The sequence below is a fragment of the Chamaea fasciata genome, unplaced genomic scaffold (genome assembly GCF_029207755.1).
Source record: "Chamaea fasciata isolate MVZ Bird 193981 ecotype frontalis unplaced genomic scaffold, bChaFas1.0.hap1 SCAF_8, whole genome shotgun sequence".
NCBI classification, from domain to species: domain Eukaryota; kingdom Metazoa; phylum Chordata; class Aves; order Passeriformes; family Sylviidae; genus Chamaea; species Chamaea fasciata.
Genome location: NW_027094093.1, coordinates 23,074,361 through 23,101,213, shown reverse-complemented (window position 1 = coordinate 23,101,213; position 26,853 = coordinate 23,074,361). Strand labels below are relative to the sequence as shown.

The window sequence follows — 26,853 nt, the reverse complement described above, 5'->3', positions numbered from 1 at the left end:
TCCTCTTTGTAGTGCAGCATCCCCCTAACAACATTTGTGTGTATCTGTCCCAGGCATTGCTGAGCCCTGATGCTGTTTCTGGAGAGGTCAGATAGGCAGGGAGGAACATATTACATTTTTACTCTGGTTTTGAGGGCCTGGGGAATTTCTTTATGCTTTTGTTCTCTGTGTGGTAGGATAATCAGATGGAAGATTTGGGCCTGACACAGTAGAAGTCAGTTTTAGGGGGTATGTGCAGGAATGGCTACTTAGCTCAATTCAGAGATCAATCTAAAGCAAAGGAAAATAGTGGGGATCATGGTTATTATCAATTCCTTAGGAAAAACATACAAAACAGATTCTTTTCTTCAGCAGATCTCTGCTATTCCTCCCCATCCACTTCTCCAAGCTGGTGTCCCAGACTCCTTCACCTCCCTATCTGTAATGTGGTTTTGGCTCTTGATCATCCTTGTCTCCTTTCTCCATTGATCTTTTAGTTCTCCTACTTTCTTTTCAAAATGGAGGATCAAATCTGCAGAGAGTGTTTAAGATGTGGTTGCACATCAGACCTAATTCTGGTTTTACATTTAGTTCTGTGAACTATGTTCAGTTTTTAACTGCTGCTTAGCACTGAATATTTTCAGAAATCTGACTGTGACTCTGAACTCTGTGTCAAGTGATGATATCTAATTTAGAGGTCATTACCATATGTATACAGTTAATACTATTTTTCTGTACACTTTTAGGCTAGAATTAATTTTTTTTTCTTCAGTCAATTCAGTGTTGAGATATTCTTCTGAGACTCTGCAGCTTGGGATTTGACGGTTCTAAATAATTGTGCATACCATCTGCAAGCTTTGTGTGTACAGCACACCCTCCTCTTCTATGAATTAAAAGACTGGTTGCTAAATAAATCGTTCTCTCATTCCCGCCTCTTTTTCTTCTATTGCAGAGAGCCTCTCCCTCAGTGAGCCAGAGACTTACCGCTACTTGAACCAGTCTGGCTGTGTGACTGATGAGAACCTGAATGATGTAGAGATGTTCAGTAAGGTCATGGTGAGTCCAGTCTTAACTCCTCCTGAACCTTTGGGCTCAGTCTCATGGACTAAACATGCTGCATGGTCTAGATCTCACAGGCAGAAATTATTTGCCTGAAGCCAAAATTTGGTGTTCAACAAGTCCAAAACTCAGCTAAAACAAGACTCAAATAGTGACTTCAGTGTACAGAAGTGAGGGAATTTGGGAAACAGTCAGTATGAATAATAATTTAGAATGATAGAGAATTTGGGGGAGCAGAACCCCACCTCATAATGGTTCATAGGAGCCTTCTAAATAGGCTGGAAACCTCACTCTGACCATTAGAAGGGGAACAGTTTGGTCTGAAGGTACTGTTCTCCAGAAATACTCCAGTAAAGTTAAATCACCTGTGCAAAACAGCTATTCTGAAATACCACAGAGATTCAATAGATACCATCTTATCAGAGTTTAAGGGATTAGCAGGATGAATGTGCAAATTCATGTTTTATTTGATAAATACTTGTTGGCCTGAAGGCTTTAATAATGTAGGTGGAACCAGATAGGCAAGATGTAGAGTCAAGAGTAGAGTCATCTTAGGATTTCAGTAGCTCCTGGTTAGGTGTGTTTTAAGGGAAGGAAACACCTGTACAGCAGAAGTTTTAATGGAAATATGGCATTTATTCTTCAGCTGAAGAGATGCTGGAGGAAAGAAGGGAATTAGAACCCCAGAGTGCCCCACTGACAGGGTGAATGCATGAAGACTAGGTCCTACCTCTCAAAGTCAATTTATGTCCCAAGAACCCTGGCTCATATGCAGGCACTAAGAGGGAATGTGACATACTTCCTTATTATCTGATAATCTCTTTCCAACTATCTAGCAGTTAATGCTGAAAGCCTGGTTTTAAATCTTGCTGCATAAATCTACTATACTTAACGAATTAAGGGGGTTATGTGGATCAGAGTAAATTAAGTATCTTATATGGATCTGTCCTTCAGGGAAGAAAGTAAGCAAGAATGTGGAAGCCATCCAGTAACATCTGTAACCTGTGCTGCCAGTGTTCAGGGTAGGATTTCCTCACACAGGCACAAACATGTTCTCCCTGTGACAGACCGTCAATGGTGGCAGCAGCGTCCAACCAGAGGATGGGGCAAATGCCCACCTGCCTTAGGTGGCTATACAGCAAATGTAGGAGAGAATGTGAGACAGTAAAGATCACTGACAAATGTATACCTCATAGAGGTGCTGTGCCAACCCATTTCATTTGTATTCATGGTGACTATAATTCTGAGTTTTACATTTTACACACACTGGACCTGGCTCTGGTGGTTGCTTTGTACTAGGCTGTACATTCAGCTAATATTAGGTGTTTGGTTTTGCATAGACTGCCATGAAGGTGGTGGACTTCAGCACTGAAGAAATCAGAGACATCTTCAAACTTCTTTCTGGCACACTTCATTTGGGAAACGTTGAATTCATGACAGCTGGTGGGGCCCAGGTTACAACCAAAGCAGGTAAGTAGGACCCTAGCAACTTAGTAGACCATGCAAAGCCCCATAAGGCACCCAATAAAACCCTCTACCTTTTCCTTTCTCCCTCTGTTATACTGGTCTGTAGTACCTTCACCAGCAGGTTCCCTGTAGTTTAACCCTACAAAAGCATTGCCACAAGATGCATGGCTCCAGGGTACCAGTGGGATTTAGCTGGTCTGTGGCCCTGTGGTCCATTTGTGTTCCTGGATATTCTCAGACTGAGTCCACAGCCTCACAATTTCTCTTTTACATTGAAAGAGATGGAAGAAATAGGATCAGGAAGGAGTTTGAGATACAAGTGATCTGTTAGAGACTTTCCCCCATCTTCATTTGAAGCAGTTGCTAGTGTGCACTCTGTTGCAATTATCTAATTTGAGCTGGTCTTCAAAGTGAGTCCCAAAACAGACAGAAGCAATAAATATATATTAGAAGTGCTTCAAGTCATAAGTTAATTGCCTCTCTTCTTAACATCCAAGTTTAGCAATCCCATGCTCAGACTGCAGTATTGTGCTTTAACAATACTGTGCTTAACCTATCTTCTCATGCAGTGTTTAGGTGGTGCTGAGTTTTACACACGGTTTTGCTCTTCCTGTTGTCAGCAGGAAAGCTGACTTACATGAGTATCTGACTGTGGTCCATTATGGGTATGTGAGCCTACAGCTTTGGGTATGCCCAAGAGAATCAAGTAAGGGGGAGTGCGTTTTGTGCTGGGGTTTAGTCACCTGCCTTGTAGAAGTCCCTGGGATTTCCTCACCAAGCTGCAAAAATATCCCTATGAGTGATGGGGATCTGTGCAGGAGAAAAAAGTGTGTCTTCCTTTTAGTGCTGAATGTTGCCAGTGACCTCCTGGGCTTAGACGCCTTTCAGCTTTCTGAAGTACTGACACAGAGGTCCATGATTCTGCGTGGGGAAGAAATCAGCTCCCCTCTCACTGTGGAGCAGGTAAGTGTCCTAGTGTATGCTTCCACTTCTGGCACTTCTGCATTTCCAGGCCCTGAGTCTTCCTCCTGTATCACCCATTCCAACCCAGGGCCTCCTGTTTCCTCAGGTACTTTGCCCTTATTCCTCAGGTCCCAGTGTTGATGCTGCTTTTCAGGCTCTCCAGGGGAGTTCACTTGCAAATACCAGTGCACAATACTAGTTTTAAGTCACCTTCATTCACCAGGCACTGGTCATACTTGTGGCATGCAGAAGGTGCATCAGATGCTTTGTGGTAATTGCACGTGTGCGTGCTTTAACCTGCAGCACTCCCAGGTTACACGGTGTTTACTGGAAAGCAAAAGCTGGCACACAGTTCCCACAAAACATCTGGCAGATATTGGGCTGTTACCCCATAGCAGCTTCTTTCCAGATCCATACAACCACAAAGGAGGACTGAATAAACTGATATGTAGCTCTTGTGGTGTTGCTGATCACTTGAGGGCACTCTTGGTGTTTTAGGTCCATGCACAGATAATTGTACAAAATCCTCTGCATTAATAAAATGCAAGACACTGGAAAGCAAAGAGTACTATTACTAGGATGGAAAAGGCATCATGTTATAACAAAATGAACATCTGTAATGGAAATCATGTGCTGGCACAGACTGCAGAGGGTTATCAATCCAACGCCTACTTTGGCAGAGAAGCCAGGGTTACTAGACTCTCTCTGATGGATGTCTGTCTAACTTTCCTTCAGATTTCCCATGGAAGGAATTTCACAGCATCTTTAAGTATCCTGCTTTAGCTGCAGTGGAGTCTGGAGTTGAAAAGATTTTCCTCATATTTAGATTACCTTTGACATCCCAGCTGTCCACCTTACAAGCTTTGGCTTCTGTGAAGTTTTTCATGTGGTGTTCTCTTTTCTAAGCTAAACAATCCAGTTCCTTCAGTGCTTCCTTGTAAGTAATTTTCTAAATCTCTTTGTCTTCTGTCTCTGTTTTCCCACATCTTTTAAGAAGTGGAGTGCCCCTAACTGGGCACTGTATTCAAGCTGAAGTCTCAGTAATCCTCATTATGGTAGAGTAGTTGCTCTTTTCTTGCTATGAACACACATGCTAATATGTCACAAACTAAGCTTTGCCTTTAAGAAATGGTCTCTTTTTTTTTTTGCATCGTCTGTGACCTTTCTTTGCAGTGAAATTGTGTGAAAATTATTTTTCAGCCTGTAGTCTGTGGTAGATATCCTCAGTATCCGATATCACAGTTTTCTTCTCAGCTGTCTGTCCTAAATAAGCTGCATCTTTCTCTAGAAGTGCGTAAGGTTGGCTAACAGATAATACCAGAGGCACTTCATGCAGTCCACAGCAATAGTATGCAGTTGTAGGATTTACAGAGCCTCCCTGAACAGAGCTTTTCCTGATAGTATAGCTATTCCTGATGTGTGTGTGTATTGGACCCCACACTTACTGCTTGCAGCCCAATGAAGTATCAAGGCCACAAGAAAATTGTGATATCAAGTGGATGCTGCCATTTAGCTGTCTTCACTAGGTGAGCCTGTTGCACTCAACACTGGGCCTGTAAAGACTCTTCCTGACTAAGCCCTAAGTGCTGCACCCACCTATTCCCACTTGTTGTGGGGATAGAATTGCTGGGGATTTCTCATTATGTAATGGGCTTATTACCCATCCGAGCTTTGACATTTCAGTGGGCTGAATGGATGAACTGGCCTAAAGGCAGGCAAAGCTGGGAGGATGAAAGGCGCCTTTGAGAATCTCATTTGAGCCATATTGTGGGGAAAGTGGCTTTGCTTACAGCTGGATGGGGAGGTCTTGTTCCTGGAAAATGTGTCCAACTTACTCTGCAGCCAGATGCACTAGACAGGCATGGCCTTGAGGGCGTTCTTAGTCTCAACAAATAAGGCAGATCGTCTGATGGACAGAAGAAATATCCAGAAAAGGCGTGTGTGCCCATGCTTTGGAATGTTCTCTTCTGTGGAGAGGGGAGGTTGTTCTGTGTCAACTCTGAGCTGCCGAAGAGGAAATAGTACCTAGGAAGAGAAAGGAGAAAACCGGTGTGGTTGGGTGAAAAGGAAGATCTGGCAGGCTGGGTCTCAGAAGTCTGAGACACTGGAAGGGATCAGAAACAGTTGGCCTGTGCCATTAGCAAAGAGCTCATGTTATTTAGGGTTGTAAAACTGAAGGGGGCGAGGGTGCATTTAGAAGATCTGTCATTGCTGGTCTGGCCTACTGAAGGAATTGCCCTTCTGGTGTCACAGGTGAGACAGGGGGAGCAACCTGTAATCTATTTACTGCAGTTTATTTGTGAAATGACAAGATAACAGCTTTCACCCTACTTGATTATTTCATGTACTGGCTTGCTCACCCCTCAGCATTACATTCTTCAAAATTCTCAAAATGTCAACTTCTTTTCCCAGTTGGGAGTTTGCAGCTTGTCCAGGAGGGTTGGGCAAAAGCTTTTCTGGGTTTATGTTGTGCAGTTGCAGTTATCAGTCTCAGGTACTACCAGCCAAGGTCCCTGACATTTATCTCCATGTCTCCAATCTCCAGGATCTTTACCTATTTCCAGCATCTTTCTTCCAGTCATGATCTTTGCCATCTTCTCTCCTGGCTCCTTTTTCATTCCTCTGAGATCATGTCTTCTTGTTAGGGACCCTTATTTTTGGCCTTCTCTTCTTTCCAGAACCCTAAACTCTGGTTTCCCATTCTAAGTAGTGTATGTGCAGAAGGACAGCACATGATCAGACTCCCGTCTTGTGGTTCTGTCTCATGTCTCTTTATTAATTGGAGGATTTAAGGTGTGCCACTTTTGTTTGTCCAAGCGTTATCAAAATATGCAACCAGCCCACTCTTTGTGCAGCTATCAGGTAGCAGGCTTTTGCTTGAGATACCAAAAGTTTGATTTTGGATGTTCATCCGCACGCTTACATACACCCAGTTATCTACTGCCTGTTAGTGATCACAAGTTATTTTTTCCACATATGACACTTGGTTATGATATCTGCATGGGATGTTGGGGCAACTGCAGGAAAGCTTCAACCCATGAACATCTGGGGCATGTGTCCTGACTGTTCGCCAGCCTAACTGGATACCAGTAGGATAATGCTGTTTGCAGGAATGTTTTGGAAAGGGAATTTTTGAGGGTAACTTGGTGACAGAATATTGTATTAAATCCTGCCCTACCAGTTTTTTGAAAACTGAGCAGATACCCATTTGACAGCTCTGCTAGGAGTACTGAACCGAGATACCTTGCCTGTCACCGTAAATGTTGGCTCAGGTGATACAAATTACTGCTGTGGGCTTAGTTGCGAGGTATTTTGCCACCTTCCCTGTCCCAGCACTTGTTCCAAAAAATGTCACTGATTTTGTTACTTCCTTCACCCTCTCAAGTGCAGTTACCCAAAAACTATGGCTTGTCTGTGTGTGGTCTGGCTCTTTGAAAACTTCTTACAAATAAATACTCCAGTGTGCACAGCCAGGACAGAGGCTGAGAAGCCTGAAGAGGAATGGAGGAACCTGAAGTCCCATAGAGATTCGTGTGGTCCTTATTCCTTCTATTCTCTTTGTGACTCATTTTTTCTCTCTGTATTTACAGGCAGCTGACTCCAGGGACTCCCTCTCTATGGCACTCTATTCCCAGTGTTTTTCATGGCTCATTAGCAAGATTAATACAAAGATCAAAGGCAAGGAAAACTTTAAGTCTGTGGGCATCCTGGATATCTTTGGCTTCGAGAACTTTCAGGTCAGGATTATGTTTTTTGTGGGGTGGGTTGGTTTTTTAGATGTTGATGCATATTGGAAGAAACTTTGGTGGGTTTGCATCCTGGTAAGGGTAGCATAGGGCATTCTGGAATCTCTACCCTGTCACTTTGCCCTGAAAGCAGAAAGATATGTTTAGCTGCCCATTTCTGCTAGCCATATTCATACAGGCCAATGTTCAAGGTCTGGTTTGTGATACAGACCCTAAGCAGATCTTCTGTGATAGATAATATTGAATTTTTGATTTGTACACAAACTAAATATCTAAATCCTGCGTGTACGTTATTTGTTTACATCTGTTTTGCATTGTGTGGAGAACCCTGCATGTAATGCTTCTAACAACAGCTGATGTGGGATGTATGTTGAACAGTCATAGAGTAACTGCTCAGATATTCCACAGAAGAGAAAGCCTGGTGACCTAACAGTTTAGAATTTATTTCTTTCTTCCAAGAAGAGAAACATAATTGTCTTTAGCACGCTTTATTATGAATTAGGTTTACTGAATTAACCTTGCATGGGCTATAAAAGCTGTTCTCCTAGTGGACCTCTCCATACTGTCCTCCCCATATCCACCTGACACACCACTGTGTTCTCTGGCTTTACTTCAGGCATGACACCTTCCCTGTTGCTCATACAGATTCTTTTAGAGCTCAGGAACAAGAATGTAAAATTTTAATTTTTTTTTCTTTTGGCAGGTGAATCGTTTTGAGCAATTTAACATTAACTATGCAAATGAGAAACTCCAGGAATATTTCAACAAACACATCTTCTCCTTGGAGCAGCTGGAGTACAACAGGTGACAAACAATGGGAGCAGGGCCCCGCTGCTTTCGTAGTAGGAGGAAGGGGGCATCATTCCTCCTGTGCTGCTCAGTCCCTGCCACTGAAGCAGGAAAGATAGCTGGGCCATAATACAACCCTGACCATGTATGTGTCTTGTTAAGCATTGTCCATGTCCTTTGCCAGCATAAGTCACTTGTCTCCAGGAAAAGGAGTGTTCAGAAATTCCAGATCTCCGTCTGTCTCTCAGCTGAATGGAAAGTTGGTCATGGTCACTGGGAGTATTACTGACTTTGGTAACGATTTACCTATGGCAGTGGTGGTGTAACGCAGATGGAATCTTGGTGTGCAAAAAGTAAATTCCCTAAAGATAGACAGTTAGAGGTATCTGACAGCTCTTTCTGTCCTAGTATAGATTCCTATACTGTGAAAAGAACTCTTTACCTCAGCAAGATTTACATCAGGCTGTTTCCTGAGCTTGGGGCCTTCTGCACAGCTTTTTCCTCTTCTGTGGGCTTCATATTGGATTGTATTTTGTGAAGTACCTGTGATGTTCTAGAGTATTTCTGTTTCTAGAGAAGGCTGCTAGACAAATACTTCAGTTGTTGCTCTGAAACAGAAGCCTTTATGTTTGTGAATGAAGGAATTGAATAGGGTCAGGGAGGGCCAATGAGAGCAGCCTTGTAAAGGGAGACAGCTGAATAGGCAATTCATTAAATTCTAAAGATTACAAAATTGCAAGGCTATTTATGTGCTCACTTCTCAGGCCAGTTCCACCATTGCAGGAATCTTGTATTAAAAATGGTACCGTCATGACAAATTATTCTTTCCTGATGGTTGCAGAGAAGTTTAAATTCTGTGGCTGAACTTTGGAAGGAATGAGAGGGTTTTTTTATTGACTACATATAAAATTATTCTAAGACACTGTACTTAAAGCTCATCTTTCACCATATAAGCTCTGCTTCTTCAGGCTTAATTAGTAGGTTCATGCATCTCATCTTGATGCTTTGAACCTTAAAGTATGAAGCCTGGGCTGAAGCATTCGGAGGCAACAGCTCCACTATCTTCAAAATGTTAGTCTCCACCTGAAAGGTTTCTGTATCAGAATGTCAGTAAGTAGCTTCACTCATAACCTCTAGTCTTTCTTGTATTCTTAAGAGTTCTCCTAGGCTACCCTGCATTCTGACAACAGACATATCCTTTATTATGGGAGTATAAGAAGATGGTAAGGGGGAAAAACACATTCAGCAGATTTACAGAATGTCATGGGTGATTTTCAAAGCACATTATTGTACTACTGTACCTACATCAGCTTCTATTCTGAAAGATGCAGGGCTACCCTGTAGGTTCCCTGCATGTCAGGCCACAGCTCATCTGTGTCATAATCTTCAAAACTCTCCCTGAAAACTCTCTCCTGGTGGATCTGTGAACTGGGGTTCAGTCTTCTGGCAGATGTTCTTCAGGCCTTCCTTCCAGGTTGATGGGTCAGCAGCTGACTCTTGAAGCTGTGTAGCAAACTGTCCATCATCACCATTGTGTGGACTGATGCTCATCACTCCAGAAAGAGCACAGTCCCAAAATTCACGTGAAATTTGCTCAATGACTATAACAAAAGCATCAGTCTAAGTCACTGGTATGGATAAGAAAGCCTGTCTCTTATTTCCATCTCCTTGTGTTAGCAGAGCGTTTTGTCCCCTATTCTTTTTCCTCAGCCATGGCAAAGCCTAATTCCTGCAAATCACCTTGAGTCCTGGGACAGCTGCCAGGCTCAGTTACTTCTGCTCTCCTACACCCCAGGACACTGGATCTTCCATTTCATAACTTTGTTCTGTTTTTTCTTGACTGTCAGGGAAGGGATAAACTGGGAAGCCATTGACTGGATGGATAATGCGGAGTGCCTGGACCTTATTGAGAAGGTAAGTAGCTACCTGTGATAGTTTCTAGGGATAAGTTGGGAATGCTGTTTGTCTTGAGATCTTCCCTGACATTTCCTGGTTTTAAAAGCAGATAGTTGCTTAGATCCTCTTCCCACAGTGATCTGGCAAAAGCTGTCCCACCCATAGTCCCGGCTCAAGAAAGCAGATCTTGGCTTATTGTTGAGAATAGGCTTAGGAAGGGTGTCATAGTTTTAGACAGGGATTAGCATTCAAGTAAAACCTTAATGTGATTTTTTTATAAATAACCTCCACTTATGTTCTGCTTGCTGAATGCATTAACTGTCCAGAATTCTGCTTTCAGTTTGAGTTTTGCTGGGTATAACTCAAGGGTTATTGCTCAATGGTCTGTTCAAATCTCCAGTTCTTGGCTTGGTGCTGTGTAGTTAAAGCTTTTGCTGACTGTAAAAGCCTGTCTCTTGTTTTGCTGTAGAAACTAGGTCTACTGGCTTTGGTGAATGAAGAGAGTCGATTCCCCAAAGGCACAGACAACACCCTTCTGGAAAAACTTCACAGCCAGCATATGGTAAGTAAGAAAATAACCTGGCAGGCAAATGATCAGTATGTTAGCCCCATCAGCATTTCAAAACCTAAAGTGAAGGTTTTGTTGATGTAAAATATGTGCTTTGTGCAGGAAATTTAAAATGCTTTAGGCCCAAACCTGTGAGTGTTTAATAAAGCTGCACTGAACAACAGTAATATGTAAAGCAACCTGAGAATGGTCTCCTGTGCACATAGAGAAGAGGGAGTGTGCATTCCACAGGCTGTGGGCAGAGGAGGTTTGAATTTGCAGCATGGGATGGAGTCAGGTTCTGCTGGTCTGCGACGGGACACGAGGCAGGACCCCAGGCACAGGATGTGGCTGCACAGTGTGTGTGGGTTTCTCCTGCCAGCTGACTCACTGCAGTCTACTCCAGAGCATGTCAAATCTGTCTCCTGGGGCTGGGGATGGCTTTTGCCTCATGACTTTTAATGAAAGCTCTCTTATTGTTCCTAATTAATTAAATTCTTTCATCCCCTTTCTTGTGTTCTGGACACATTGGTGGAACAGCTTTTTCATGCAGGTCAGAAAGCTATCCTGGGGAGACAGAAACCCCACTGAGATCACTGTCGCAATCCCATACCATGTCTCTGGTACAGCCAACACTTTGTTCTAAATAGTAAATAGACTGAAAACAAAGTAAATTAAAGCCTGTAGGATGGACTTATGGAATAATTAACTTCTTTAGTAAGAACACTGTCAGCAAATATGTTTTCTAGTCTTTTAATTCAGACTTCATCCAAGCCTGAAAACATACAAATCTGTGTCCTTTATCTGAATTTTTTTTAATTGGCATAGATGCAGATATTCTCATTTTCCATATTTGCATTGTAACTCTGCTTGTAATATTCATGACTTCAAATTAGAAACAATAGCAATGACTTTTGGTTGGCTACTTACAGCTTTGAGGAAATACTTACTTTCTTTGGGCTTAAATCAAGGCCTTCAACTTTGTCTGCTGTGGCTTTGCCTTGGCTTATAGGTCAAGAAATGTGAGACTGTCTGATTTGTCTTCTTTTTCTTTAAATTGTTGTTGGTATTTCTTAATATAGAACTAATGAATATTTTTAATGTATCACTTGTTATGAATTTTCTTTCTCAACTGTCCCAAACTCTTCAGTTTGTCTCCAAATGGAGAAATTTCAAAGCTCCTCTTTCTTTCTGCTGTTCATTTCTGAATTTGTCTACATATTTTTTTCTCTATTCTTTTCTGAGATAAATAATCAGACCAGAATGCAGTTCCCTTGGTAAGAAGGTACCTGTGGTTTATTGTACAGCAGCATGAGACTGCCAGTATTATTTTGCATTCCTTTATGCCCCACTACATTTTGGTTGCTATTTTTGGTGATTTCTGTGCATTGAGTAGCCTTTCATTAAGCTGTTCATAGTGTCACCTCTGTCTGCTTTGAGGCAATAGCAGTTAACATGGAACCTTAGGAAGCTTGCAAGGGATGGAAGAGGCTGAGTTATAAGTGCAGGGAGGAACAGTGGAGAGTGCTTTAGGATTTGCATTTGCTGAAGGCAAAAGCATTTTTTATACCAGTTAAAATCTCTAGTGCTGGCTGGAAGAGCACTGGAAGACATCCAGCCAGCATTGCTGGGAAGCCTGATGAGAACAAGCCCTCTTCTCTGTATTTTCTGTGGAATGTTGTAGTCTTAAGGAAGAAAAAGCATAAAAATGAAATGTAAGAGAATATGACCTCTGAAACAACTGGAGAGATAAGCAGTAGGGAAGACAGCAGAAGGAACCGAAAGTGTTGTAAGCATGGGTGAAATATAAGGGCTTGGCAGAGAGGGGGAGGAAGAACAGTATGCCAGTCCACATGAGAGACCCAGTAGCAGTCATGTTTGGAGTGGAAGACAGGCAAGTTTGTGGTTGGAAAAAGATGACTGTATGGGGAGAAGGGAAGAGCAACGAAATGGGATCAGTGTGAAAATAAAAAAAACACATGAAAAAATTTTCAGTAGCACTAACAAAACATCAGCATCAGAAGCTGTCCACCTGCTAAATACTGCTAAAAGATCTTGAAGATGAAAGAGCTGAATTGCAAACAGCATCATGCAACATGTTTCTTAAAATTTCCATAGTACTTTTGTCTGAGAAGGTGGGGAATTATGTTAATTTTTAAAAAGTACTGTAGGAAACTATAGGCCTATAGTCCTGATTTCATAATTGTGTAAATTCACAGAATGTAAATGGTCAGTTACCTCAGTGACAGGAGGCCTGTAAGACACTGTGCCCTACAAGCACTGAGGTTTTCTGCAGACTCACAGGGCAAGGCTGGTCTGAGAGGGGCCTCATGAGACTGATTGTGTTGTAAAGTGAAAATAAAAAGCAGTGTAGATAAATGTAAAATGCTGTGCCTGAAGGAAAACAGTCCCAACTTCACCTTTGAAATGATGGCCCCTAAACTGACTGCTGCTCTTCAGGAGTGAGGCCCAGACACAGGCTGTGATGGAGTTCCATGGAAATACCAGCACATGGCTCAGCAGTAATAAAAATCCCCCAAAGAAGTAGTAAAAGCTCCCAGGAAACTAGCAGTAAAAGCAGAAAACATTGTTATGGCATTGTATAGTCTGTGGATCACCTTCACTTTGAACCATGTACACCATGGGGCCCCTCCACTCAAGCTGTGCTTCTGTCAGAACTGGTAAACAGCAGGTCTGGGACAGCTTCAGTGCTGCAGAAAACTGCATCCAAGGGACCTGCAGTGTGGAGACAAGATGACTTGGGTGAGTGTGATGGGTTTAAAAATCACATGGCTTGTAGAAGATTAATGGCACTAATGGAAGCCAGGCTTAAATCCAGGTTCCCTATGTATTTGGTTGAGAGCTCCCTGTGAAAGGACACTCCAGATGCAAGATGTCTGCATGGGTTCACTTGTGGAATGAGCAGGTATTTCAAAGAGAAATCTCTTTGGGGTTACTAGTTAGGCAGGCCTCATAGAAAAAGAGTTTGAGGGAATAGTAGGATGAAAGTATGATTTACTCACTTTGTTTGTACTCTACCCTACATAGGCAGTGCTAGAGGCAGAGTACTTAGCTGGATAGATGGTTGGTCCAGAGCAGCATGGCTGCTCTTAAATAGTTAAAATGGTTTTCACAGAACAGAGAAAGGAGGGGGAAAATGAGAGAGGGAAAAGAGAAAGGAAAACTGAATATTGAATGTAGGGGAAGAGAGGTGCAAGGAAAGATAAAATATAGAGGAAGACAGGAAATTGGTAAATTATTTCCTTTGATGAAGAAAAGGTGTGGAGGTGTTATGCAAAGCTGCCATCTTCCCTGCATCCTGATCCTGTGTCCTGCACCACATGGTTTGTGTGGAGCTCAGTCTCCTCAGGTGTCAGACACACAAGAATTAACATTTCATCCATGGCATGCCTCCGCAGCCTTGATTCTGCAAGCCCTTGCTCACATGAGAAATGCCTTGAAGGGCTGGATATTTCCATCTTAAATTTGAGTAACATATTTGTAATGTAGCTGCAGATAGCTGCAGCAGATGTGGTCGGGCTCTGCAAGAGCAAAGGTCCTTGCCCATCCCAGCCTTGTCATAGTCATGGCAGAGTTCCTGACTGACTATTTATTCTTGTACCAGTATTATAAGACAACTTCTTTTTCTTTCATTTCAGAGCAATCCCTACTATGTAAAGCCTCGGGTGACAGACCATCAGTTTGGCATAAGGCATTATGCAGGGGAGGTAGGTGTTCGTGATGTGTTTGTGAGATGCTTGGTATATTCTGGACCTGAGGTCCTCAATTCTAGATTCCAAAACCCAAGAATGTCTCTGAGCTGTGTGTTTCCACACAGTTAATGTCCTGTACCACAGCACAATGAGTACGATGGGCTTAAAATAGCGTGTCACTCTCCAGTACTATATTCTCCAACGTGGATGTTTGAGTTTCTCAGGTAACTTCTTGTTTGGGGGATAAACTCCTTACTTCTGTTACTCATGTTGTCTTTTCTTAGACATTCACAAACAAACAAAACTCAAAGGAAAAGTCACAAGGAAAATTTGACTTTTGAGGAGGAAAGTCTGAATACCTATTGCAAAAAGGAAAAGGTTCCCAATCCTTCAAGGTTAAATGTTGCTCTTTGTTGTGAAGAGATATGAAGGCGTGTCAAGGGAGGACACCTGCACATTAAAGAAGGGCTAACCTCCTCCCAGAATAATCTGCCAAGCACTTGTTGGGAAGCTGGGGCACTGGGTGGCCATTCTCTTCACTCTCCTGAAGTGAATTGAGTACCTCACACCTTGCAGAGGATTTCCCCAGAGACTCTCTCCTGCCAGGCAAATCTTTGCAGCTGTTTTACTTGGCTCTTGTTTTTGAGGGGTTTTTTTTGTGTTTTTAAATTGATGGCTAAAAGCCACTTTCTTGTCAGTAACTGGAGAACTCTGTAGCTCTTTGACCCCAGAAATTCAGATCTTGGCACATGCCTGCAGTGTTACTGTGTAGCTCTGCTGGAGGCCTTGTACACTGGCATGTAAATGTGTAAGGACTTAATGATCTGCAGGGCACTGCTCTAGTGGCTGTGTCTGTGTTGCAGGTGCTGTATGATGTGAGGGGCTTTCTGGAGAAGAACAGAGACACCTTTCGTGATGACATTTTAAACATGCTGAAGGACAGCAGGTAAGCTTGTCAGGAGGCCACATCTGTTGGGTGGAACTGAGCTGCATTCATGTAATAAACCAGACCAAGGAAAGCAGTTGCTTTTGCCAGAGCATCAGGCATCATTCTTAATCATTCTTCTCTTTGTGCAGAAGTGTCGTGATAGAAGAAAGGAGAGCTGGGGAAGTCAGATGAGGCACAGATTTAATCGGGACTCATGTTGTCCCGGTTTTAAAAAGAGGTTTAACAGCATGACAGACATCCCTCCAGGCAATTTGTTTTTTTCTCTCCCCCTTTCCCCTTTGCTGTTGCCCTTCCCTTCCCCCTTTCCTTTACCTTCTTCTTCTTCTTACCTCCCTATGGAGGTAATAATGGCAAAGTTTTCCCTGAATGGGTCAATGCTCTTTTCCATGCTGTCAATTGCCAGCCTTTGTACAGAGGCTGCTTGTTTTCCACTGTGCTTGTTAGTGGAAATCATCTGCCCTTATCCTGAGCCAGACTGAGCTGTTTCTGTGGGACTAGGCATGGGCTCTAATGTTATATCCCAGTGCTGCAACGTGATCTTAGAGAAATGAGCTAATTTTGATCTTGAGCAAGGTCTGGGAAAGAAGTAGGGTCTAGTACGAGGGAGGCATTTAATAACACAGAGGATCCTACAAGTCTTTGAGCAGCAACTCTACCATGTGCCTCTTACCACATTCCAAGTATTGCCTTTGAGCTCCAGCCTGATGAGACTGTTTCAGAACAGCATCTTCTCTGAAGCTGCTACAGAGTGTGTACTGAGAAGCTTTGAAACAACCTGAGGGAGCTGAGACTATGAGCTGCTCATAATTGTGTCTTACTTGGACAGTGGCATCTGAGGAACATTTTATATGAGGCTTGAGGCCAGAATTGTGGTTGTTATTGTCCAGCACAATAGAAGGACTCAGGCTTTTTCAACATACCAGAAGGGACGTTTGGGCAGAAGCAGGCATAACAATAAACTGGCACAAGCAGCTCTGAAGAACTTTGTGCAGCTTCGTAGGAACCAGCACCAGTGTCTCAGGAGTGGCAAAATGGTGGAAGATTCCCCAGAACTGACCTACATGGAAGGTAGTTCTGGAACTCCTCTGGACACCGAAGAGCTGGGCTTCCAATTTTGTGATCATGTCATGGGGGCTAATCATGAGAGCTAGTTTGGGAGGCCTGACAGCACCAGTCCAGCTGGCATACCTTCAAGGTAGTTCTGCCTGGGGGCATATGCTTGCTCAAGGAAGGTGTCCCTTGAGTATTCCCACCTTGCTCAAGGGGGGTGTCCTAGCCAGTGCAGATGGAGATTTTCCTTTGTGTATGGAGATTTTCCTTTCCTTTCTTGCTTGAAAGTGTGAGATGGGGCTTCTGGCTTTGCAGCTGAGTGTGGCATACAGGGCAGACCACAGGATCTGGGCAGCCACATGGAAAGTATTAATTTCCTCACTGAAGTGCCCAGCTAAACTGCTTCCTGCAGCTGCTCTGGCACAGCAGGTATAAAAATGAGTTGTTTCACAATGGGACAGGGCAGTAGCTGACAATAAGAACCATCTTCTCACAGGTGGTAGGTATCTTGCATCTTCTTGAATTCTTTTCTTCTCCCTCAGGCTGGACTTCATCTATGACCTTTTTGAAAGAGTCTGCAGTCGTTGCAGTGAAGAGACACTGAAGATGGGCACCCAGAGGCGCAGACCGACTGTCAGTTCCCAGTTCAGGGTATGATGTTTTCCAAGAGAGCAGCAGGCTTCTGGGGAGGAGCAGATGGGTAAAGCAAGGCCTGCAGCCAAGAGGAGTCATTCATCCTTGTTTTGTGTCCAGCACTGAAAATGTGCAGGAATGTTGCAGTGCTAAAAAAAGACAGTGCCACGGCCCCAAGGATTTCTGTCTGGTATAAAATATGAGATGATAGGACTGAGCAGGGTGGCAGAGGAAAAGAGTACTTTGCTAAGTATATGAAGTTCTTGAGGTTCTTTGATCTTTCATATTGGTTTGGTGTTTCAGCTAAGTGTCTGTGTCCTTTTAGGCCACATTTTTACAGGTATAGTGACAATTCCAATAAAACCTTATTAGGAGGACCTTGCAAGTATGAATCTCACACACTTAGATTATCTGCAGATCATTTCATTTCACTGGGGTTTTTTTTCCTGTATTTAAAGATTGAGAGACTTGGAAAATTAACTCACAAAAGCTATACAGCTCCAAGAATGAGGATGGCCATATAAATGGCCTTAAGAGAAAATTGTGGGTATGTTTGGACAGGAAGGAATCTCATGGGTTATTGAAATTTTGGTAGGCACAGTCAAAGGACATTAGGATTGGGAGGGCTGCATGAAGACATTATTGCATCAAATGTAGCCCCTTCCCCTTCTGTGGTGACTGATCCTTTGGGTCTCTCTTGCTGGTCTTTAGGATTCTCTCCATTCCCTGATGGCCACGCTTAGTACTTCCAACCCATTTTTCATCCGCTGCATCAAACCAAATACAGAAAAGGTAAGTCTGTCTCCCAGCCATATGTGCGCATGTGACACAGGCCTGCATGGGCACGCCCTTGCACAAATGCCTAGCAGGTGCCTCAAACTGAGGGTAAGAGCAGTTTCTCTCCACCTTCCTTTTTCATTCTAGTTATTTTACAGTCGAGAAAAAACACACCCTCCTCCTGGTAATCAGATGGAAAGACTGCATGCTGAATATGAGATTATATAGCCATTCCCACCTCTTTCAGTGCTTATGAAACCTGAAGGATTAACCAGGCTTGTGTAGAGTCCAGAGCTGTGGTAGAAGAAGCAATCATTCTTTATAGTGCCTGTAGAGCAATCTGTTCTGGAATGAATGGATGCATCATGAGCAAGTCACAGTGCTTAGGGACAGGCTGGCTCTTGCTTTTACTGTGAGCTGTGGCGAGAGGGCATGCTAGTAACTAGATTGGGTGGGGAACTCTGAACTGATCCTTTTCTTTGTGTGTTTTGAAACCCTGAATGATATGGCAGAGGACAGGCTGCTTGGGGGATTTATGCCAGAAAAGAATTCTGTAGTTTGTCTCCAATTTAACTGAAAAGAGAGATGGCAAAGAGAACTGAGTCAGGGTTCTGCACTCTGTATGTGTTAAGACATTGTATCCGTGCTTTCCTACCACAGTCCAACTGTGAGTGCAGTCTGCAAAGTGGGTTGGTTTTTTTTCAGAATGAGCCCAATTCCCTTTTGTCCCTTATTTTGCACTATGCAATTTTGTAAGATTGCTTTCCCCTTGACCCAAACTTCCCCCTTTTTACCTGGCATGCCCAAATATGCAGGGTTGGCTTTCTGCAGTGAAAGAGATACATAGCCTGTGACTGCCTCGCTTATTTGGTTTGATTCTGGATCGTTATTTAGGCGCCGAACCTCTTTAATCCAGATGTGGTGCTAAACCAGCTCCGGTACTCAGGGATGCTGGAGACAGTGAAGGTTCGCAGAGCAGGTTTCCCTGTACGGCGCCTTTTCCAGGACTTTCTCAGCAGGTAATTGCTGTCATTGTATTGTATGCTGGAACAGCCCTAAACTATAGAATTTTATATGACTGTTCCCTCTTTAACTGCTTCTTCTAATATGGATCATCTGTGGGATGTTTTTCTAACCATGGCCTTAATGCTTATATCATAGACTGATCTGGGAGGCCTTTTCGGAGACTTGCCTTTAGGCCAAAAGTCAGAATGGAAAAATAGCCAGATGGTCTTTGGTCTTTTTTTCTGTCTTTTGTTTTTTTTTTTCTTGGTAGCTTTGCCACAGATTTGCTAGTGTGATGCTGTGAAATCCAGCTGGTCATAATATGTAAAAGGAAAACGCCATGCTTAAAACCTTAAGGCAGCTGAAGAAAATTCTAATGGACAGTATAGTTGATGATTAATATTGGAAGGAGTGATTATTTCTTTTAATGAGCTACATCAAAAGGATTTTTTGAAGTTTAAGGCTAGAAGGGACACTGAACATTGCTTCCTTTGTCTCTTGGAGCACTAAATGCCACCCCTATATGGAACAAAATAACTTGTGTCTGATGAAAGCACATGCTTCAAAAAGACAGTTGTTCTTTACTGAAAAATTCTGTTGAGTTTGTATTCTTTTAGTGGGATTGCAACAATAATTACCAGTGTGGTAAGAACAGATAAAGGTTGGGGGATGGAAATTTCCAAATTGGAAGGCAAACATGAAGAAGGAAGGTCCCAGAGGAAGAAGGACTAATGGGAGGAGGATAATTAGAGTTAAAAGATTGGGAAGAGAGAGGGAGGGGGCAGTTACTGTCATCTGTAATCTGATGAAACTCTGTTTTGTTCTTAGGTACAAGATGCTTGTGAAGGGGCCAAGCCTCTCAGACAACAGCAAAGCTGTATGTGCAGGTTTTCTTCAGACCTATGACAGCAGCAAGAAAGAATGGCAGTTGGGTAAAACCAAGGTACTTCATCAGTGTCCAGCTGCAAGGGGATGTGATTGCATCTGGTCAGATTGCAAGACACGGCAGTCATGATCCTTTCAATACACTGGCCTGTGCCACTGAGCTGCAGCATCTCAAATATTTCATGGCAGGTTTTTTGAATTTTATCTAAACTCCTAATTGATCAAGCCAGATTGATTTTGTCACGTCTGATCAATTTAAAGATTCAAGGGGAACAAACACGGGTCTCATTTTATGTAATCATAATGTGTGCCATTAACTCTTGCCTCTTGTGTCAGGTATTTTATCTGCTTGACTAACTGAAATTCTTGCCTGAGGCAGTGAGCTGAATCTTGGTATATATCTAAGCTGTGAATAGTTGCATCACCAGATGTATGACAGCTTTCTGTTGAGGAAGTTCAGATGATGCTTTTGCAGCGAGCCCAGATGCTAGCATACGTTTTCTATGAAGAGGTATCCAAATGCTTCTGCCCACTTGCGTGATTCAGATCTTGCTTCTGTTTTGGTGAATGCTTAACACTTCTTTCTTGCCTGGAATAGTCTGGATTTTCATGCAGAAACAGATGTGAGCATTTTGAGGTATATTGCTATAGGAATCTGGGAGTGTGAAGCTGTCTCGATCACAACTTTCCACATACTCCAGTAAATTCATCAAAGAATATTCCAAGATGGATGATGTTCAGTGCAGACAGCATTTCTCAATAGTGGGTATGCAGTCCATATCTAGAACAGATGGTAGTACATCAAAGCAACTTCTTGCATTTTTTTGCCCTTAAGCCTTCAGAAAAGTACTTCAGAATATTTCCAGTGCCACAATGAAACCAGAATTGATTCTAGTGAACATGCACATTTAATTTGTCCAGGAGCTCAGATAATGACATTTGTTGCTTTGAGCAATTATTTCTCAGTAAGTGGATTGACTATAATATTTATTAGAGCAAGATCTCTCCCTCCTCTTCCTAGAGGGCTGATGGTAGTCCAGTTGAGAGTCTAGGCTGTGAGGTTTGCGTGACAATCAGGGAAACCACTAGCCATTGCTGTGGGAAGGACACATATTAATCTGGAGTTTGTTTGGGGTTTTTTTTTCGTCCCCACGCCTCCACTAATGTTCCAGAAAGAAGATTTTATCACTTAGGTGTATTTCTGCTCTGTGATTAAAGTGTTCCCCATCTTTGTTTTGGAATCTTCAGTCTCCTCACTGGTGCCTGCAAACCAGGAACCATTTTGGTCATTCCTGTCCCTGGATAATCCACATTGCTTGGGTGACTGCCAGTCTCCCAACATTCTAGTGTTAATGCCTATGTGGAGAGCATGTGTGTTGCAGAGCTGTCTGGAAAGCTCTAGAAAACGGTGTTTAGAGCTGGTAAACACAGAGTTTGAACTTTCTTCCTAGCATGACAAGAGATGGAAGATTGCTGCACTACAGCAAGGGCAGCAGGAGGGAGGACCCAACTCACATGCGCACACTCACCTTTTAGACTACAAAAGGTTATAAGCTATACAGCTGGAGTTCAGAGCCTAAAGCAGACTAACAACAAGCAGGAAATCCAGGCTGCTTTGAGGCCTTGGAAGCCATAGGTCCCTTTTCTCTTCAGTCCCCATTGTGCATCATGAAGGACTGAGTCCGTCTGACTGTTTTGACTCACCCCTTGACCTGCATAAATTATTTGGAAAAAAAAAAAAAAAGGGTGGTAAGTGTGGCAAAGACAATGTGTTTGTGTTTTGTCAAAATTCTGGATGTACTCTAATGTATTTATTTTTTAATGATTGTGTCCTGTAAACTAAAACCTGACTGAAGAGTTGTATGCAGCATGTTGGTAAACTGTAATCTCTCTGCTTGGGCACTGGTTGCTGTGAGTCTGAATATTGTGGAAAGAAAGAAATTATTAAGAGAGGCAGTCTTTGTATTCTTTGTGCCTGAGAAGGAGAATTCACTGGAGCTAGGAAGCAGTTGAGCCATCTTGTTTGGTTGTAGAAGTTACTTTCTATTTGCCATGGTTTGTATTAGAGATGTGTATCCTGACAGAGGGGAGCAGTTCTATTTATTGAAAGAATGGATCAGTCCAAGGCTGTCCTGGCATGTCCCACACTCGCTGCCATGCTGAATAGCTGGCCAGCCCTGGGCTGCTCCAAGGTGTATTACTGTCCTGGGGTGACTTTTTGATGCTTGTATATCAAGTTTTTCCCAAATCTTCCCTAAACCAGCACAAATACCCTGCCATGTCATTCTTCAGATGAGTTGCTTGGCATTCTTTCCCATGCAAAGCCATTTCATTACTCCCTTGGAGACCACTTTGCAACTCAGCTTTGTGACAGTGCCTCCAGAAAGCCTGTCCCTAGGAAAGCAGGTGCCTTGCAGAGCAGTGGTGCTTTCTGGTAGTACCTTCCCTGCTGTTCGGATCCAGCTGTGGTGCCTTGGATTACAGACTGCTTTGTCTGCATTCATATTTCAGCTGGTGCTAGGTAATGTAGGCCTGGAATACTTAGGTTGATGGAGAAAAGAGCCTTAATTTTTCCAGAGTCTTTCAGGTAAAGGTGAAGTGAAGCTACCAGCCAAGGGGAACAGAGCATAGGTCATTGTCCTGAAAAGGAAGTCCCCTGCATGGCCTTACTGCCACTTTTGCTGCTACAGGTGCAGCTCTGGGTACTCAGGTTGGTATTCCCCGAACTAATCTTGGCTTAGTCAGGAGTAGCTACTGAAAAAGGTGTGGCAAGCCCATGTGGATGTAACCTAGGAAGAAGTATAAGGGGTGGGTGAAGAGCAAGGCTTATAGAAGGGGGAATACTTCCTGCAAAATGAATGGAAGGATAATTATATCCCTAGCAATTGTTTGAAGGAGGAAGGAAAAGACTCTGTGAATTAGTGCAGGGGATTGTGAAGCTTGGGAAAGGAAACAGAGGAGGAAGGGCAGGATGATCTTTGTGGTTTTCATTAAGAATAGAGCAGCTGCTGTGCTGGCAGTTGTCAAATTAATGTTTATAAGAGGTATTAATGTATGCAATTCAGGTTTTATCTGGTGGTATGGCAGAGTTGAGGGCTTGGATGGAAACAAGCAGTGTGATGATGAAAGAGATTGTGCTAAGGTGCCTTTGCCTTCACTGGGGATGTGCTGGGATGGAGCAGCAGCTTCCATGACCCCTTTCTTCAGTGCTGGGCCTTCTGCCATACTTGCCCATACCCACAACACAGATTTCCTACAGTGGTTTAACACAGTAACCTTTGCTATTTGAAGGCATTAATTTCCACATTACAACCTGCTGGTTTTGCAGGGCCTGTTTGCAGGAGGAGGTTGCTGTACACTGTTTGGCATCCAGGTCACAGTGACCCACTTCCTGCTTTCCCAGTGTTGTCCCCAAGAATCATATGATCCCCGTTATGTACACATGGGTGCCCAAGCAGTTACATTTGTGTCTGCTGATCTCTCTGAAACCTTAACATGTTCACTGTCACACTGATGGTGCATGCAAGCTTTGAGGCTGTGTGAGGAACACTGGTTTAAAACCTGGCCAGTGTCTAGTATGAGCAGAATATGACCTAACCTTGCATGTTTTGTTCAATCATTCTTTTCTCAAATGAAAATGATCTCATGTTTTCAGAAAATGACTATGAATAATGACAAAGAAACAGCCACCTTCCAGATTATTTCTGCAAGGCATCAAAAATACTTCTGGACTTGAAATGCATGTTATTCTTCCTTGTCATCTCGTGGAGTCTAAAAAATCTCCAAACCTTCAAAATGCCAACAAGTTTATAACTAGATATTTTTAGATATAGATATCTAACTAGATATAACTATATCTAGATATAACTAGATATTGTTTTTTTGAGATTAACCCCTCACTCAAGCATATATAGATCCTATAATCCTATAGGATTAGGGCTGGGTCTCACAGAACTCTGCATGCCCTGAAGTTTCCCCCCTCCTTCCCCCCCCTTAACTAGCCTGGCTCAGCAAAGACTGTGTGGGCTAGGGAAATACTGATGACCTGCGTATTTTTGCAATTTGATGAAGATAATGGACCGAGACAGTGTTTTGCTGGTTGCATTCTTGAAATGGGTGACTGCTGCTTGGTTCTGGAATGTAATGGAAAGAGCAATCCCTGCCTCAGAGAAATCTTTAAAAAATTGTTGAGTTTACAGAGGGAGTGGATGTACAACTTGCAGGGAAGGATGCCAGCTGCATGGTTGCCATTACCTTGATAATGAAGCTTCTTTTCAGGCTACCCATGGTTACTTAGTAATTACAGAACACCTCATTTCTTAATGGAAACTGCTCCCCAGGAGAGATTCAAGTCCAGGAAAACCACTGGTTACGGGTACTAACTCAGGGAGAGGTGTCAGAACACAGTGGTCATTGCAGGGGGAAGGAAGAGCCTTAAGGGATGAGGCCAAAAGCAGTGATGGAGGGGAAGGTATAGAGAGACATAAAGGGGAGATAAGTGGGAAATAGGTGAGTTTGTGCAGAGCACTGGACTAAATGACTGTTCAAATCTCTGGCCTCTCAGCATAACCACGTGGATCCAGTATGCTTGTAAGGAGTTTCTACCATTAATGCTGTTCTGAGTTCTGCAAATTGATGAATATCAGCTCACATCCTGTGTACACAGCAGTGCTTTAACAAGTGGGGCTGCACTTCCCTAGTGTAGACCATTCTGCTGCTGGCCCTGGCAGGGATTTATGCAATGCCAGGCAGCAGGTCACACGAGCATGGCCATATGGCACTTGCTGCTGTGACTGCAGCTTGTATGGACATATCTTACCAGCTTATTCTAGTCTGGGTACTGCTAGCAGTGTACCCACAGCGCCGTGGAGCTCCATGCAGGCTGCAATCCATCTCAAAAAGCAGTGCATTTATTTCAGGAATTTGTGCTGAATCCTGTGCTAACCTAATGCAAGCCAGCTGATTTAACATTGCTTAGATATGTCAGCACAGTTCCTGTAAACATGGCCTTATCTTGTATCTCAGTTCTTTTGACTTTAACATAGCACCTACATTCTTCACAAGCATTTGGCACCGAGCAGAAGTTGCAAATACAGGTGGTGAAAGATGCTTGATAATTAAAATACTGGACACTGACATGTAACCAGTAATACTTGGAGAGTTCTATTGTCAGAGCTCAGTTGCCCCTAGTGCATGCTCCAGTGTGAAACCTCTTCAGCACGGAAGCATCTCACCCTAGAGTTTCTGGAGGTCGGTGGAGAGCTTCAGCACCGGTGGGCTGAGAGTAGGCACAACTTTGTGCCTGGCCTGGGCTTTTGGCTTTCCGCCTGCCTTCTATTAAGATTGCTGTCAAGGTTACTTCCTGGAGTCTAGAAATCTAAAAGTTCCTCCCTTTCCTTGAAACGCGGAGGAGTTTCTTTTGCAAAATATTTAATCACCCAAGTAGGTCCCAGTGCCTGCTGCAGGGAGGTACAGGATTGTGCCGGGAAAGCTGTCAGCTGGGAAAGAGTTAATCACAGGCGCAAACTTGGGCTCTCCTCCTCCCTCCTCTTTCCCTCCTTCCTCTGCTCCCTCCCTCTCTCTCTCTTTTAAGTCTTGACCACAGAGTGAGGGCGGCGGGGGTTGGGCACGGAGTTTGGCTCACGCCGCTGCAGAACTTTTCCCGGCGCTCGGAGTGCGGGCGCCGCGGGGCAGCGCCGGGGCAGGCGCGGGGGCGGCGGCAGCGCAGCCGCCCGGGCACGGAGCGCTCCCCGCGCCGCTCACCCGGGGATGAAACCGCCCGGCTCTCCCGGGGACTGACTTCTTTCCTCTCTTTGTGTTTACTGAAACTCCTCCCCGTGGCGTCAGGTTTTCCTGAAGGAAGCTCTTGAGCAGAAGCTGGAGAAGGATCGGGAAGAGGAGTTGAGGAAAGCAGCTATAGTCATCCGGGCCCACGTCTTGGGCTACATGGCAAGGTCAGTGCTGGGGGCTGCCCCACCATCCCTGTGCTTGCGTGCCTGGGTTGCCCCGACACCCTGCTTTGCTCTCTAGTCCCCTAGCATTCGTTCCATCTTCCCCTCCTGTATTCTAAGGGAAAGTTGCAGAATCTGCCCTCCCTGTCAGCATCAGCTCTGCCGAAACCTTCCCGCACCTTTGGCACCTCTTTTTCAGTTATGTGCACGTTTGCACCCTCCCTCAACGCTGCTCAGCAGGCTTCCCGTGGACTTCTGTACCCATTGCTTACCTCTGATGACACCTTTTCCTTGCCTTCAGGGCTCTCCTGGCTGGGCCCCACCTATGCTTTTGGTCCCCTCCTTTTCCTTGTGCCTGTCAACTCCGTTTTCTGCTCCCCATGCCAATTGCTTCTTCCTCACTTGCAGTTCTGCCTTTGCTCACCCTCTTTCCTCGCCCTGCCTGTTTGCCTCGTGATCTCCCTCTCCTCCTAATTAACTCTTCAGAATTGGTTTTTGGCCAGCTCTGCAACAGTAATCTCTTGCCTCTCCCTTTTGCACCTGACCAGAGAAGGTTTGGGAGAACCAACTGCAGACGAACTGCCCCTCCTCTGCCCCTCGAAGTCAGTGCAACAGCTGACTCCTTAATGGCTGTGGTATGCACACTTAATCCCAGTAAGATGCTCTTTCCTGGCTGGTCTTTGCTCCAGACACCTGTCAGTCAGGGTTGTGAGGAGGTGAAATCCCTGGGAAGCAGAGCTGTTTCAGCAGGCACTCTTCTTAGAGCTCCAGTTACACCAGGTAGCTCATTTTGCTTTGGGAAACGTGTGCAAGGGTTGTACCCTGCCTTGCCAGTGTGGAATATCAGCAAAATACACATTTGGTCTCTGGGGCTTTTATTCATTTATTTATTTCCCTCTAGGAAGACAAATGGGCTCGCTCTATTGTTTGTACATGAGATTGCAAGTTCTTTGTGTCAGGGCCTCTGCTCTCTTTTACTTTGTGTCTAGCGTTTGGAGAGAGGTTTAGGGATTAGCACAGGAAAATTGATTTGCTGGGAAACATCACTGCAGGCATACCGGATTACTGCTTTTCTGAGTTCCTGGTAAGGAAGCTGCTGCTCTGCAGGGCTGTGATGGAGGCTGTGTGGCAGCAGTGTTCCTCTTGGTTAGAAATCTTGTGGCCCTTCAGCCTCCACACTTCTGAATTCCTCATCCCACATGTTGCTGTTAACAGTCTCATCCTTAAGGACAAGCTGTGCTTCTGCAAGCCAGAGTGTAAATTTTCACAAGCAGCTGGAGGTAACTGGACTTCACAGGGGAGGAGAGCAGGGAGTAAAGAGCTAGAAAGGGGGTCTGTAAAACTTTCTCTGACGTGAGTTTCCAGTTGCACTGCACCTGTATTGAAATAAGTCCAGCAGGCAGGAGTTCTTCTGGGCAAGTGCTGAATGGTCTGTGCAGACTTG

The 26,853-nt window shown here is 43.9% G+C and overlaps 1 protein-coding gene across 1 annotated transcript in view; it reads left to right on the top strand.

The window, feature by feature from the left end:
* Window positions 1–26,853, top strand: part of LOC136293369 (unconventional myosin-X-like) — a 90,093-nt gene that overhangs the window by 30,814 nt on the left and 32,426 nt on the right. The window contains exons 9-22 of the mRNA XM_066190079.1: window positions 932–1,035; window positions 2,379–2,508; window positions 3,350–3,468; window positions 7,059–7,205; window positions 7,918–8,018; window positions 9,851–9,917; window positions 10,369–10,461; window positions 14,106–14,174; window positions 15,023–15,105; window positions 16,701–16,809; window positions 17,503–17,583; window positions 18,463–18,587; window positions 19,402–19,516; window positions 25,306–25,412. Of these exons, the coding sequence (XP_066046176.1) occupies window positions 932–1,035; window positions 2,379–2,508; window positions 3,350–3,468; window positions 7,059–7,205; window positions 7,918–8,018; window positions 9,851–9,917; window positions 10,369–10,461; window positions 14,106–14,174; window positions 15,023–15,105; window positions 16,701–16,809; window positions 17,503–17,583; window positions 18,463–18,587; window positions 19,402–19,516; window positions 25,306–25,412 (1,450 nt within the window). The remainder of the gene's footprint in view (window positions 1–931; window positions 1,036–2,378; window positions 2,509–3,349; window positions 3,469–7,058; window positions 7,206–7,917; window positions 8,019–9,850; window positions 9,918–10,368; window positions 10,462–14,105; window positions 14,175–15,022; window positions 15,106–16,700; window positions 16,810–17,502; window positions 17,584–18,462; window positions 18,588–19,401; window positions 19,517–25,305; window positions 25,413–26,853) is intronic.